At 33.8% G+C, this 13010-nt stretch overlaps 1 protein-coding gene across 8 annotated transcripts in view; it reads right to left on the bottom strand.

Moving 5' to 3' along the window:
• Positions 1-13010, bottom strand: part of LOC115210843 (rabphilin-3A) — a 266359-nt gene that overhangs the window by 18200 nt on the left and 235149 nt on the right. For 7 of the 8 annotated variants that reach the window (XM_036505145.1, XM_036505143.1, XM_036505140.1 and 4 more), the window contains 5 exons: positions 12712-12815; positions 6262-6341; positions 4330-4404; positions 3419-3528; positions 3067-3190 (listed from right to left, as the gene is read on the bottom strand). In XM_036505145.1, coding sequence (XP_036361038.1) covers positions 3067-3190; positions 3419-3528; positions 4330-4404; positions 6262-6341; positions 12712-12815 — 493 coding nt within the window. Of the gene's footprint in view, positions 1-3066; positions 3191-3418; positions 3529-4329; positions 4405-6261; positions 6342-12711; positions 12823-13010 lie in introns of all 8 variants that reach the window. The other variant, XM_029779602.2, reaches the window with a different exon arrangement.

The following is a 13010-nucleotide window of genomic DNA, read 5'->3' as shown; positions in this document are numbered from 1 at the left end:
ATATCATATCAATAGTTATCTATTATTAGGATGTATCACTGATACAAATATTAAATTAATTTCATCAACAATCAAACATACAACAATTCACTTTTAAACAATATATAAATAAAATATCTTTTTACAAAAAAATAAAAGATGAAGACAGGTGTATAAACAACAAGTGTATTAGTTTAACACTCGGGAAGGTGAGAAAGTCTTTTACATTTTGAGTCTACGCTCTTCAACAGAAAGGAACACGAGAAAATAAACAGAGAGAATAAAAAAAACTTTTGGAGCTAGCAGTCAATCATGACGATGGCTGGACAGAGGTGGTCAGACAGGAGAGCTAGGAAGAAGGGGAGATAATAAAATAGTGGTGATCCCAAAATGAAGGTGCGCTTGCATGTGTATGTGAGAGTGTGTAACTGTGTGCACGTGGATTGGGGCAGGTAACCTTGACGTGTGGGTGTGTGCATGTGTAGGTATGTGGATGATGGTGTGGGTGCTGAGAAGTGGTCAGTGCTAGTGTGTGGAAGGTGGTGTGATATGGTGTGGTGTGGGTGCTCGGAGGTGGTCAATGCTAGTGTGTGCAGGTTGGTTCGATGTGGTGTGGTGGTGAGGTGTGGTGATGTGTGGTGTGTTGTGTTGTGGTGGTGTGTAGTGTGGTGGTGTGTAGTGTGGTGGTGTGTAGTGTGGTGGTGTTAGGGTGTGGTGTGGGTTTGGGGTGTGCAGGTGGGGTATGTAGGAGTGGGATGTGTGGGGGTGATGTAGGGGTAGGATTGGGATATATAGGGATGGTGGGATTGGAATGGGTGGGGTGGGATGGGGTGGGGTGTGGATGGAGGGGGTAACAATGAAAGGAGAGGGTGGAAGGCAGAAGGTGGGTTAGAGTGAAGAAAGGAAGTAGGTGTCAGGACAAGAGAGGAGAGGAGAGGTGGGTGGGAGGGAAGAGAGGAAGTGGGTGTGAGAGGATGAGAGGAGAGAGGGGGAATCACATGAAGAGGAGAGGGGAGTTGAGCCCATGTGGTGCAAAGGAGTGAAGAGAGAAGATTAATTCCTGTTCACAGCGAAGGTGGGAGTCTGGATGGCCCCTGTGCAAAGACAATCCGAACACAGATAGGTGTTGTAATGAATGAGTGGTAGAGTGGAAATGGCATGAGACCGGGCTGTCGTTGCTGAGTCCGATGTCTTGGAGATGTTCTGCAAACCAGTCAGCCAAATGGCATCCCATTAGATCAATGTACAGAGAAGGACAGAAAGAGCAGGAGATGCAGTAAATGACATTGCTAGAAGTGTAGGTGAAGGAGTCAGTAATATGATAGGAATGATGATGGGTGCCTGTGAGAATGGTGGTGTTGGAGAGGGAGGGGAAAGTGCAGCAGCATGGGCAGGAGCAGGGGAATGAGCCGGGCTGGAAGGTGGGGCTAGGAAAAAACTGTAGACCAGGAGGCCACGTAGGTTGTGGACTCATTTGAAAGAAGGGATGGGTAGGTTGGGGAAAATGTGCAAAGTGGAGGAATCGAACTGGAGTATATATATATATATACACACACACTCACATGCACATCTATATATATATATATATTATATATATATATATTATATATATATATATATATATATACACATACATACAAACATACAAACATACACACACATACTTACACACAAACGCATGCACACATACGCACATACATACATATATGCATACATACATACATACATACAATACATACATACATACATACATACATACATAGTATAAAGTCAGGAGGTATGAGAGAAGAATATAGATTTATTTTTTTCTTTATGACTCCCATGATAAGAGCTGTTTTGGAAAACTTCTTGTGGTATTATTAATTTCAGTATGCAAAATTATACATACATATTTACATCAATGTGCACACAATTCTACATTTCTGAGATGAGGAATTTATATTATGTATACTGTTTATATTAGTCAGACCAGTGTCCTCACCTGGATTGTTGCTTTCACTAAATTTCAGCTGTTCTATGCTCCTGCCTTCTTCAGGCGCCTTGTGTTGAACTTGGTTGTTGTATAAGAATTTCAAACCTAACCCACTGTTCTCACTCCACTCTCTGCATTTCGTGACATTTTTTACTTCAGCTGATTTTTGTGAATTACATTTGACTGGGATTGAGCTCAGAACCTCTATGTAGTGCAGTCACTTAAAGTTTCTGAGTTCAATCCCAGGCAAGGCACTAACATGAATTCACAAAAATCAACTGAAGCCAAAAAATGTCACAAAACATGGAGAGCAGAATGAGAACAGTGTACTCCCATGGGATCAAATAGAGGGTTAGGTTCAAAATTCCAATACAATAATCAGTTCAACACAAGACCCATGAAGAAAAATGGAGCATACAACAGCTGAAATGTAAAGAAAGCAACAATCAAGATGAGAACACCAGTCTGACTAATATAAATAGTAGTCAATATCATCAACTAAGAACACTTTGAAAATGATGTCCCCAACATTCCCTCGGTTTAATAATTGAAACCAGTAAAAGAATAAAAGATAAAGGAAAACATGTTTTAACATTGCAATATCTCATCGCTGTTAAATAATGCTTTTGAGAAATTAATAAATTTTATTGCTTGAAATGTAGCCCAAATAAATTCAAGGATTCAGTGTCCAATGATGCAACAGTGCTACAAGTACAACACCTACTTTCCAGACACTGATGCTTTGGAACCTCTTATAAGCCAAATTAATTTACAAGCAGGAATTTCAAACTCCCGTGGTTGCCAGACTAGTTTACTGGTATCTTGCACAGTACAGTATTAATAAACTTGTATCATTTATACTAATGTACAGACATCTGTATTTCATTTAATTATTTAAGTCAATTTAAAATGTGTTTAGACTGTGATGACCAAGGCAACCACATGTGGTTTAGAAAAATCAGTAATCAATAAAGGCTTTTGAACGAAAGGCTCTGGAAAATCAAATTTTGTATCTGTAGTAATAAAATCATACTATACACAAATACATAGGAACAAAATGATTCATAAAACTGATTTCATGAAAATATTGAATAATTTTGATAAACTTTTCTTACAGGTTGATGATCTTCTAACAAGACAGAAAAGCGCTTAGTTTGGTTTCTTTTTAACTGGCTTAATGATATTCGATATTCTCCAATGAAATCATAGCCAATGGGGTCCTCATCAAGTACAGACAGCCTGGACAAACAGATGACAATGAATATAAATGTACTCATAAAACATAAACGTACTTATAAGACATAAACATTTTTATAAAATATAAACATATAAAACATAAACATATACACACATAAACCAAAGTATATAAGGACTCAAGCAGCAGCAAATTAACAGGTGTAGTTACCTGTGAATAGTTACCTATGAATCAATATAACTTCAGATGTATTAAGTAAATTACCAAATTACCTTACAGCTTTCTTGGCAACATCTTCTTCAGTAATTCCATAATATGTCAAAGTTTCATTCCATTCAGGGTTCAAAGTTTTATGAATGGTCTTTGTCCTTAGTTTGTTAGCCTGTGTCAAAAGTAAGGAGTTAAGACAGAAACAGTAAGATATCAAGATTTTGTTTGACAAAGGGAATGATTATAATCAAGTAAATTTCTCCCTGAATATTACTGATATTAATTTCAATGACCTCTGATGTACGAAAAGTAAAGTCAACTCAAATAGGATTTGAATGAGGAATACTGAAGAAAGAAAACTAAGTCATTTTGTTTAGTACTCTATTAATTATGCCAACTTTCTGCCATCAAAACAATCTTCAGTTTACTATTATTGCCTTTCTTATAGGCTCAGCTTTCCTTTCTATTACAAAAGATTTAGAATTTAGAACCTGTAACAGCAGCACTTAAAGTTTAAGAATAAAGGCTCCTATTTTCGCTTTTATTTTAAATTCTCCCCCACCCACCAGATCAAATGAGAAAATATCAGGATTTAGTATAGATTTAAAATGACATAAAAAAATTATTTAGTCTCAATCAACTTCACCAAACAGACATAAGTTTGTAAACTTGAAATCTAACATATTTTAGAATGATCAAACATTGTTGTCTAATCAACATTTTACAACAGAACTTCTTGACTTTGGTTCAAATACATTGTCCTTAAAGAACTGAAATGTGTGCTTCTTAAATAAAGTAGGTAGGAAGCTGGTCAAGAGGCAGTTAGTTGGTGGATTAAAGTACATTGTTAAAGAAAAGAAAATTAAATTAAAACCCATAATGTTTGATATTAAATCATATGCTTATAAAAATAAAGAATTGTTATTATTTAGATCTATGAAGATATGTAAAGCACAAATTGTTACAGACTCACTTTGGAAGCACCGGGAAGTAGATGTAGTTTAACATATGGATCAGAGAATCCATTCATATCCATCGCTTTTAGGTTCTAAAGTACAAATATAGAATATATATACATTTCTTTGTCACTAGTTATTTAGATCAATACAAGAAACAATATCAATTTCACAATGTGGAAAGAATTTATGAATTATATAAACCAGTACAATCTAAATTTAGTTCTTTCAGGTTATAGGTTTAACTAGAGATCTTGAAAGGTTAAAACCTTTCAAGATTTATAGTTAAGATCAAGAAAATTGTGATGGACAGAGAATTTTGATAAGGAGCTTGTTTTCATAAGTAATTTCAAATGGGAGCACATTTGAGTTTATGTGTATATGAGTGTGGGTTCCTTTTCCACTATCATCAGTATTTCTCTTCACGTGGGTGCTTCATGAATTGTCCGAAAACAACTGCAAGTCCCAAGTTGACATCTGCTTTTCTCTCCATTCTCACGAATTCATTTTACCCTTTATGGATAGATTTGTGACTGGTGATGAAAAATGGATCTTCTATTGGATAAATATTGAGTATATATATATATATGTATGTCTCTGTATACGTATGTACATATATATTGTGTCTATGGGTGTTTGTGCAGTTGAACATGCCTATAAAGGTGTTATCAATTTGAGAGTGTATCTATGCACACTCACACACACAGTAATGTGTGTGCATGCATGCACGCTTATATGTATATGTTTCTATATTACTATTCGTACATTTTTCGTATGTGCATATTTTTTACACTGTGCAGGTGTATATTTTTATATTGTGCGTATGTTCTTCTGTATGCATTTGGTTATATATGCTTATAACTTATATGTATACATGTTTGTGCATGTACTAATGTTTGTCTCTGTGTGGTATGTATGTACATTAATAGGAATATGAATATACAACTATGTGGGTGTTTTTGTGCAGATTTTATTTTTATTATTATTACTTTTTTTTTAGTATGTAAATGCTTATAAGATCTACCCTTAGCTATGGTGTGTTGACTTCAATATAGTTTATTGAGACAGAATGCATTTGAAAGCCGTTTGACCTTTTAATCATAATTGAAAGTAACTGTTGTTGAAAACTATCCCTTGGTTTAATTTTTATATTTCCAGCTGTCTGTTCCCTACTGGATTTACTGAATTTATGTATATTATATTTTATTTTGTTTTTTACATGTAATTTTAAACACTCTCAAAATATTTTTTTTATTTAATCTAAAGTACTTGGCTTCTTCTATCCCTCTCCTGTCTTTTGTTTATATTAAGAATAGTCAGTTCCCTAAATCTAGATCCAGCATCTTAATTGATAACATACAAATATATTTATTATTTATATGTATTTTTTAATGACCATACCAATCTTATTTTATCAACTACTGGTCTTCCATACATTGTGTATACAAAGGATAATTTTGTATAGGCATCTTGAGTTGTAGGAATGGTATAACTATGATATTATTGCCCTCTATATCTGCTTTGATTTGTAAATATACAATAGTACTGTGCAATGTGTAGCATGCATATTGGTGCAGGCATGTAAAATAATTTATTATACACTTAAATTGTTATTACATGATGAAGGCTGTGAAACAGCAGTAATCCCATGGATATCAAGTGATTAAATGAATATATTCACCTCTCATACCTCCTATATATTTGTGGTCTATATATTCACACACACACACACATTTATTTAAAATATGATGCATTATCCAAACTATTTAGGCTGGTGTTCATTTCATGGCATACAAACAAAACATCTTTTAATATTTCCACCCCATTTCATGCTAACATAAACTACAATTAGTCAACCAGTTCTAAAGACTCACTTCGTTATTTGAATAAGCTCCATTCTTTATGTGAAGAGTTTTAAAATAATGTGTGAAAAATCATTCAGTACTTACCTTTCCTCTAACCACAGTGCAGTTCAGAGCATTATTATCAGCATCATAGAGTAGAGAAAATTCTAGAATACCCAGCATCTCTGCAATGAATAAGTAATGTCTTACTGTGAAATGCAATATATTGATGTTAGTCTCTCTACATAATATGTATGGGATATTGATAAAGTATTGGAGTGACAGTCAATAAAATAGACAGATAATCACTTATAAAGATCTCCAAATTGTACTGGAATAACATGTGACTTGATCTGATATTGGAATAAAAAACAATAACATCATACAATTGTGATTGCAACCATTTAAACACATACAGAGATGCTATAGAATTGTGTTATTGATCAGGTTACAGAAGTATGACAAAACTTTTTGACACTTCATAATAAACAGCACTATTAACCTTGATTTTTGACATCACCCAACTTTGGGTTCACTCCCATTGCATGGAGCCTTGGGAAAGTGTCTTTTACTATAGCCCTTGGCTAACCAATGTCTTGTGGGTGAATTTTCATAAATGGAAATTGTGTGGAAACCAGTTATCTGTATGTGTGTGTCTTTGTGCATTCCTCACCATGCATTAACAACCACTGTTGATTTGTTTATGTTACTGTAATGGCAAGCAACCACTGATACCACATGCTAAGCAAAAATTGGTTGCAACCAGATATAGTTAAACAGTGATTAACTATAAATGGTCACTGATGTTGCATTCAGCTGGCAGGCTGAATAAAAATTCCTTATTAGTAATGGAAACCATAAATATGGATTCACCTACGCCGCCACTGCAGAGCACTGTTGCTGATATATTCCTGTGATTTTTAACATTATACAGCTATAAGGTATGTTTTCTCAACACAAACCACAGTTTAGAAGACATTCAACAGTATATATGCTTTAAATATGATATACAGATCACTATTATATGTGTGTGTGTGTGTGTGTTTGTGTGTGTATCAACAACATATGTAAACAAACTTTTTATTTAGTTTTTAGAAGCATTGAATGTGTATTGTATTATACAGACAAGAAGGTAATATTCTGAACACAGTATAGCCATGAAAACAGCAGAAAGATTGGACATTATCACCCTTTTACATATATATATATAAATAAATAAATATATATAAAGAGAGTAGCAATTCCACATCACTAGCCAGCCATGTACACCATCTAATTAATAGAAAAATATAATATAGACTTTCCTGGGCTCTAATAGATTCTGGTATCCCATATCAGGGCCAGCACCCCACTTGTGGACTCTACTTAAAAGAAGCCCTCGAAATTTTAACTCATAACTCACCAGTTGCTTAACAAACACAACAAAGCCTTCACAGCATGTAAACACAAATTCTTCTGCACTTTTAAATTCTTCCATAAATCCAAATGTAAATTTACCCTCCACGAATAACACTCAAATACAAACCTCCATGATCACTAACACATACCCCTGTGTAGCTCTTCTAGCAACCTAACCTCATCACTTTAAAAGATAAATGTTAATTGTTTGTTTTTAAACCTTAACTGAATAAATCCCCTAATATATAATTCTAACACTTATTCCTAAATAATTTAGCATTCAACTGGTTTCTCCATTCATGACTACCTACACACCCATACTCCCATTGCTGAAAATATTTCTACAACCACTGACCTTAGCCATAAGTTGGACACAACCACTTACTACTAGATTTCCTCCCCAACCCCTATAAACTAGAAAAATACTACTGGCACCTACTATTCTCTTTGAATTCCTTTCATTTTACTTTTTTATGTTATCTTCCTTTACTTTTTCCTCCTCTCTCTTTATTTACCCTTATATATATATATATATATATATATATAATATATATATATATATATATATATATATATATCAACAATCAAGGAACGGCCATAATAGGCCATTCACCCACTAGAAATAACAGCCAAAGCTTCAACCGCAAATAAAGATCAATTCCGTAAACAGGAGAAAATTAAAAAAAACATTTACCCTGTAATTTCTTGTACGATGCACCGTTTCGTCTGCTGTTTAATGGTAAACTAACCTGATTAAATTAAATCAAGCCAATCTTCCATAGGCCCTCAGATTCTTCAGCAAGAAATAGCCAAGTCGGAACAGATATTTTCACGAGGCATTTCCGACACTGCCAAGGCAATATCTGACCTAAAATTTTCAAATCGTCGCACTCGCGCCAAATTTATCGGCAGCAAATAAATATAAGCCATCGATTCCATTACGGAATTAACCAGAAAATTCATAATTAATCAATATAGGGTGGTGAAAAAAATTTTGTAGAATTCTTTTTGCCACCAGCGGCCTAGTGGGAAAAAATTAAATAGTCATAGACCATTTTTAAGTTCAACATCAACAATCAAGGAACGGCCATAATAGGCCATTCACCCACTAGAAATAACAGCCAAAGCTTCAACCGCAAATAAAGATCAATTCCGTAAACAGGAGAAAATTTAAAAAACATTTACCCTGTAATTTCTTGTACGATGCACCGTTTCGTCTGCTGTTTAATGGTAAACTAACCTGATTAAATTAAATCAAGCCAATCTTCCATAGGCCCTCAGATTCTTCAGCAAGAAATAGCCAAGTTGGAACAGATATTTTCACGAGGCATTTCCGACACTGCCAAGGCAATATCTGACCTAAAATTTTCAAATCGTCGCACTCGCGCCAAATTTATTGGCAGCAAATAAATATAAGCCGTCGATTCCATTACGGAATAACCAGAAAATTCATAATTAATCAATATAGGGTGGTGAAAAAAATTGTAGAATTCTTTTTGCCACCAGCGGCCTAGTGGGAAAAAATTAAATAGTCATAGACCATTTTTAAGTTCAACATCAACAATCAAGGAACGGCCATAATAGGCCATTCACCCACTAGAAATAACAGCCAAAGCTTCAACCGCAAATAAAGATCAATTCCGTAAACAGGAGAAAATTTAAAAAAACATTTACCCTGTAATTTCTTGTACGATGCACCGTTTCGTCTGCTGTTAATGGTAACTAACCTGATTAATTATGTTATTTCTAGTGGGTGAATGGCCTATTATGGCCGTTCCTTGATTGTTGATGTTGAACTTAAAAATGGTCTATGACTATTTAATTTTTCCCACTAGGCCGCTGGTGGCAAAAAGAATTCTACAAAATTTTTTTCACCACCATATTTGATTAATTATGAATTTTCTGGTTAATTCCGTAAGAATCGACGGCTTATATTTATTTGCTGCCGATAAATTTGGCGCGAGTGCGACGATTTGAAAATTTTAGGTCAGATATTGCCTTGGCAGTGTCGGAAATGCCTCGTGAAAATATCTGTTCCGACTTGGCTATTTCTTGCTGAAGAATCTGAGGGCCTATGGAAGATTGGCTTGATTTAATTTAATCAGGTTAGTTACCATTAAACAGCAGACGAAACGGTGCATCGTACAAGAAATTACAGGGTAAATGTTTTTTAAAATTTTCTCCTGTTTACGGAATTGATCTTTATTTGCGGTTGAAGCTTTGGCTGTTATTCTAGTGGGTGAATGGCCTATTATGGCCGTTCCTTGATTGTTGATGTTGAACTTAAAAATGGTCTATGACTATTTAATTTTTTCCCACTAGGCCGCTGGTGGCAAAAAGAATTCTACAAAATTTTTTTCACCACCCTATATTGATTAATTATGAATTTTCTGGTTAATTCCGTAATGGAATCGACGGCTTATATTTATTTGCTGCCGATAAATTTGGCGCGAGTGCGACGATTTGAAAATTTTAGGTCAGATATTGCCTTGGCAGTGTCGGAAATGCCTCGTGAAAATATCTGTTCCGACTTGGCTATTTCTTGCTGAAGAATCTGAGGGCCTATGGAAGATTGGCTTGATTTAATTAATCAGGTTAGTTTACCATTAAACAGCAGACGAAACGGTGCATCGTACAAGAAATTACAGGGTAAATGTTTTTTAAAATTTTCTCCTGTTTACGGAATTGATCTTTATTTGCGGTTGTTGATTTGGCTGGTTATTTCTAGTGGGTGAATGGCCTATTATGGCCGTCCTTGATTGTGATGTTGAACTTAAAAATGGTCTATGACTATTTAATTTTTTCCCACTAGGCGCTGGTAGCAAAAAGAATTCTACAAAATTTTTTCACCACCCTATATTGATTAAATATATATATATATATTATATATATATATATATATATTTATTTTCTTAGTCATTTTTGTACACTATATTCTTATACACTATATTCTTACATACCTCATTTTATCCTTAATGCCAATCCTTAATTTCCTTCCTCATTCTCTCTAACTCTCTTTGTATTTATTTTTATTTCGTTTTACTATTTAATCACCACCTCTGCTACCATTCTGTAGTTGAACATTGATACATTCACATCTATTTCTGGATATTTACACCATTAAGACTTTAATCCACATAGATTTACACAGGATTGCACCTAAGGACTTACGAACTTACTTCTACATGATTGGAAAGTTGAACTGTGAACAGTTATGCTTCTTTTTTTTCTCTTTCTTCATCTCCTTATTCCTTTTCTCCTGTCCTCTGAGTCATCATTTCATTAATCTATACCCTTTTCATTCTCCCTGTTTTTCTCAGATGATGGAATATTCCATACTCTGGGATATCCCAGAAACAGCCGTAAGGTTTTGAATTTTTCCAATAATAATAACGTATATAACTTGAGATGTTTGTCTTGCCTTAACATTTGTTGTCCTCTTTAACAATTATATATATATAATACCCTTATGTGGGTAATAATGCCCAATCTTTCTGCTGTTTCTATGGCATACAGCATTCAAAATATTACCTCCTTGTCTGTACAATATATATACACACTCACACATATATAAGTATTAATGTTTATATCTTCTGCCATATACCAGTGAAGAATACAAAAGGGAAAAACAGATGCTTTTCAAAAAATCTTCCTAAACTCGGTTACAGATGTTCCCTTGTGTCTTTCACCATTAGGAATGCAGAAAACTAGAGACTGGCTCATTGGAAAGCTGTAACATTGTAACATTATTATTCACAAGTTACAAAATAAAATAAAATAAATAATAAACAGAACTGAAGAAGCAGATATCTGGATTGAATATTATATTTATACTTGAAAATTTACAAGAATAAACAGAAAGCCTAATGTATAGTTATTAAATAAATATACACTTGGTATACCTGTATATGCAAATAGCAGTTAATTAGCTACTTCTGTAATGAGCATTCAGATTCATCTCAGACATTAGAGACTATCTAAACACATGTTCATCTTTGTGCAATCTAATAGTTAACACAAACAGAACTAGACAAGAAGCTTTCTACCACTGATAGGAAATGGGATTATTATGAATATAGATAAGTGTTTCTGCTTATATTTGCTAATATAATTATGTTGTTGTTATATTGATATAGTAATTACTGTCATGTTGAATGTATGCTGTTCTATGTTATTGTTGTTGGTTTACAATAGATTGTTATTATTGTAACTTGATCTATAATTTATTTTCCATTATGTTTGTTATTATTGTTGTTATATTTGTATACAATGACAATCAATCATACTGAATTGAATCTATTTCCAAAGCTAAACCAATTTATAGAGTTGCAATGCATCTCAGCATTCAGTGTGTGAATGACAACTCAAAGAGACATTTAATAGCTGAAAGATATACTTCTAGTTCCTATATGGAGAACTAAAACAAAAGTTTCCTTACTCACTGTTCCCTAAATCAGTGGTCTCCAATCATTTTTGCACTATGGACCAGTTTCATGCAAGAGCATTTTTCCATGGATGAGGGGGTCATAACAAAACACAATAAAATGCAAAATATATAACTTAACTATTACATAAATAACACACATGTAATGCAAAAAACACCCTGAAGACTGTGATAGTCAATAAAATAGAAAATTTTAAAATTTATTCTTCCTGTGCAGCTGGGTGCAAAATAACCCAAGCCAAGTTATCAGGGACTTCTGCTTGAAGGATTTCAAGTTGAACGACCAAATTATTCAATTAAAATTAAACTATGTGTTTGTCTCATTCTAATGCTGCACCTATTTCTGTTAATCTTGTCCTTATTTTAAGATTTCCTAACGGAAGTAAGAAAATCTATAATAAAGCTTTAGAACAGAATCCTAAAACATGAGACACTATGAGACTGATGACAAAAAAAAAAAAAAAAAGACGTTAATTAGCTACTTCTGTAATGAGCATTCAGATTCATCTCAGGTTTAATATGAATTCAGAGCACAAAAGAGAAAAATCATGTGAAAAAATATTAATGTGAATTGGTGAATATAAGTGTCAATTATTGTTATTATGATAATAACGATAGTGGACAAGTAAGAATTATATTCACTGTTGTTGTTATTGTAGGTGTAAAGGTAGAATATGCATTGACATTATATATACACTTTCTTGATGACTTACCACAAGAATTATTACCATTTTCTAAATCAGTGATTTGCTGTGAGTAACGGTCAAATGCAACATCAATATCTCCCTCAGGTGTACTTCCTTTCCTGTCTTCAGGACATGGGCCTAGAAATAGAAAAGGACCCAGAAGAGCTATCAAGACTCCCAAAAAAAATATGTGCAGTCTCTTCCAAAATTTCAAATAAGGATGTGTTATAAGTAAATTCTGTTGAGCAATACATATTATTCTCCTTTAACATATTTTCATAAGATTTCATAGTTAGTCATCATAATCATAAATATCATAATTAAGT

The sequence above is a fragment of the Octopus sinensis genome, linkage group LG1, assembly GCF_006345805.1.
Source record: "Octopus sinensis linkage group LG1, ASM634580v1, whole genome shotgun sequence".
NCBI lineage: Eukaryota > Metazoa > Mollusca > Cephalopoda > Octopoda > Octopodidae > Octopus > Octopus sinensis.
This window is presented reverse-complemented; position numbering and strand designations above follow the sequence as displayed.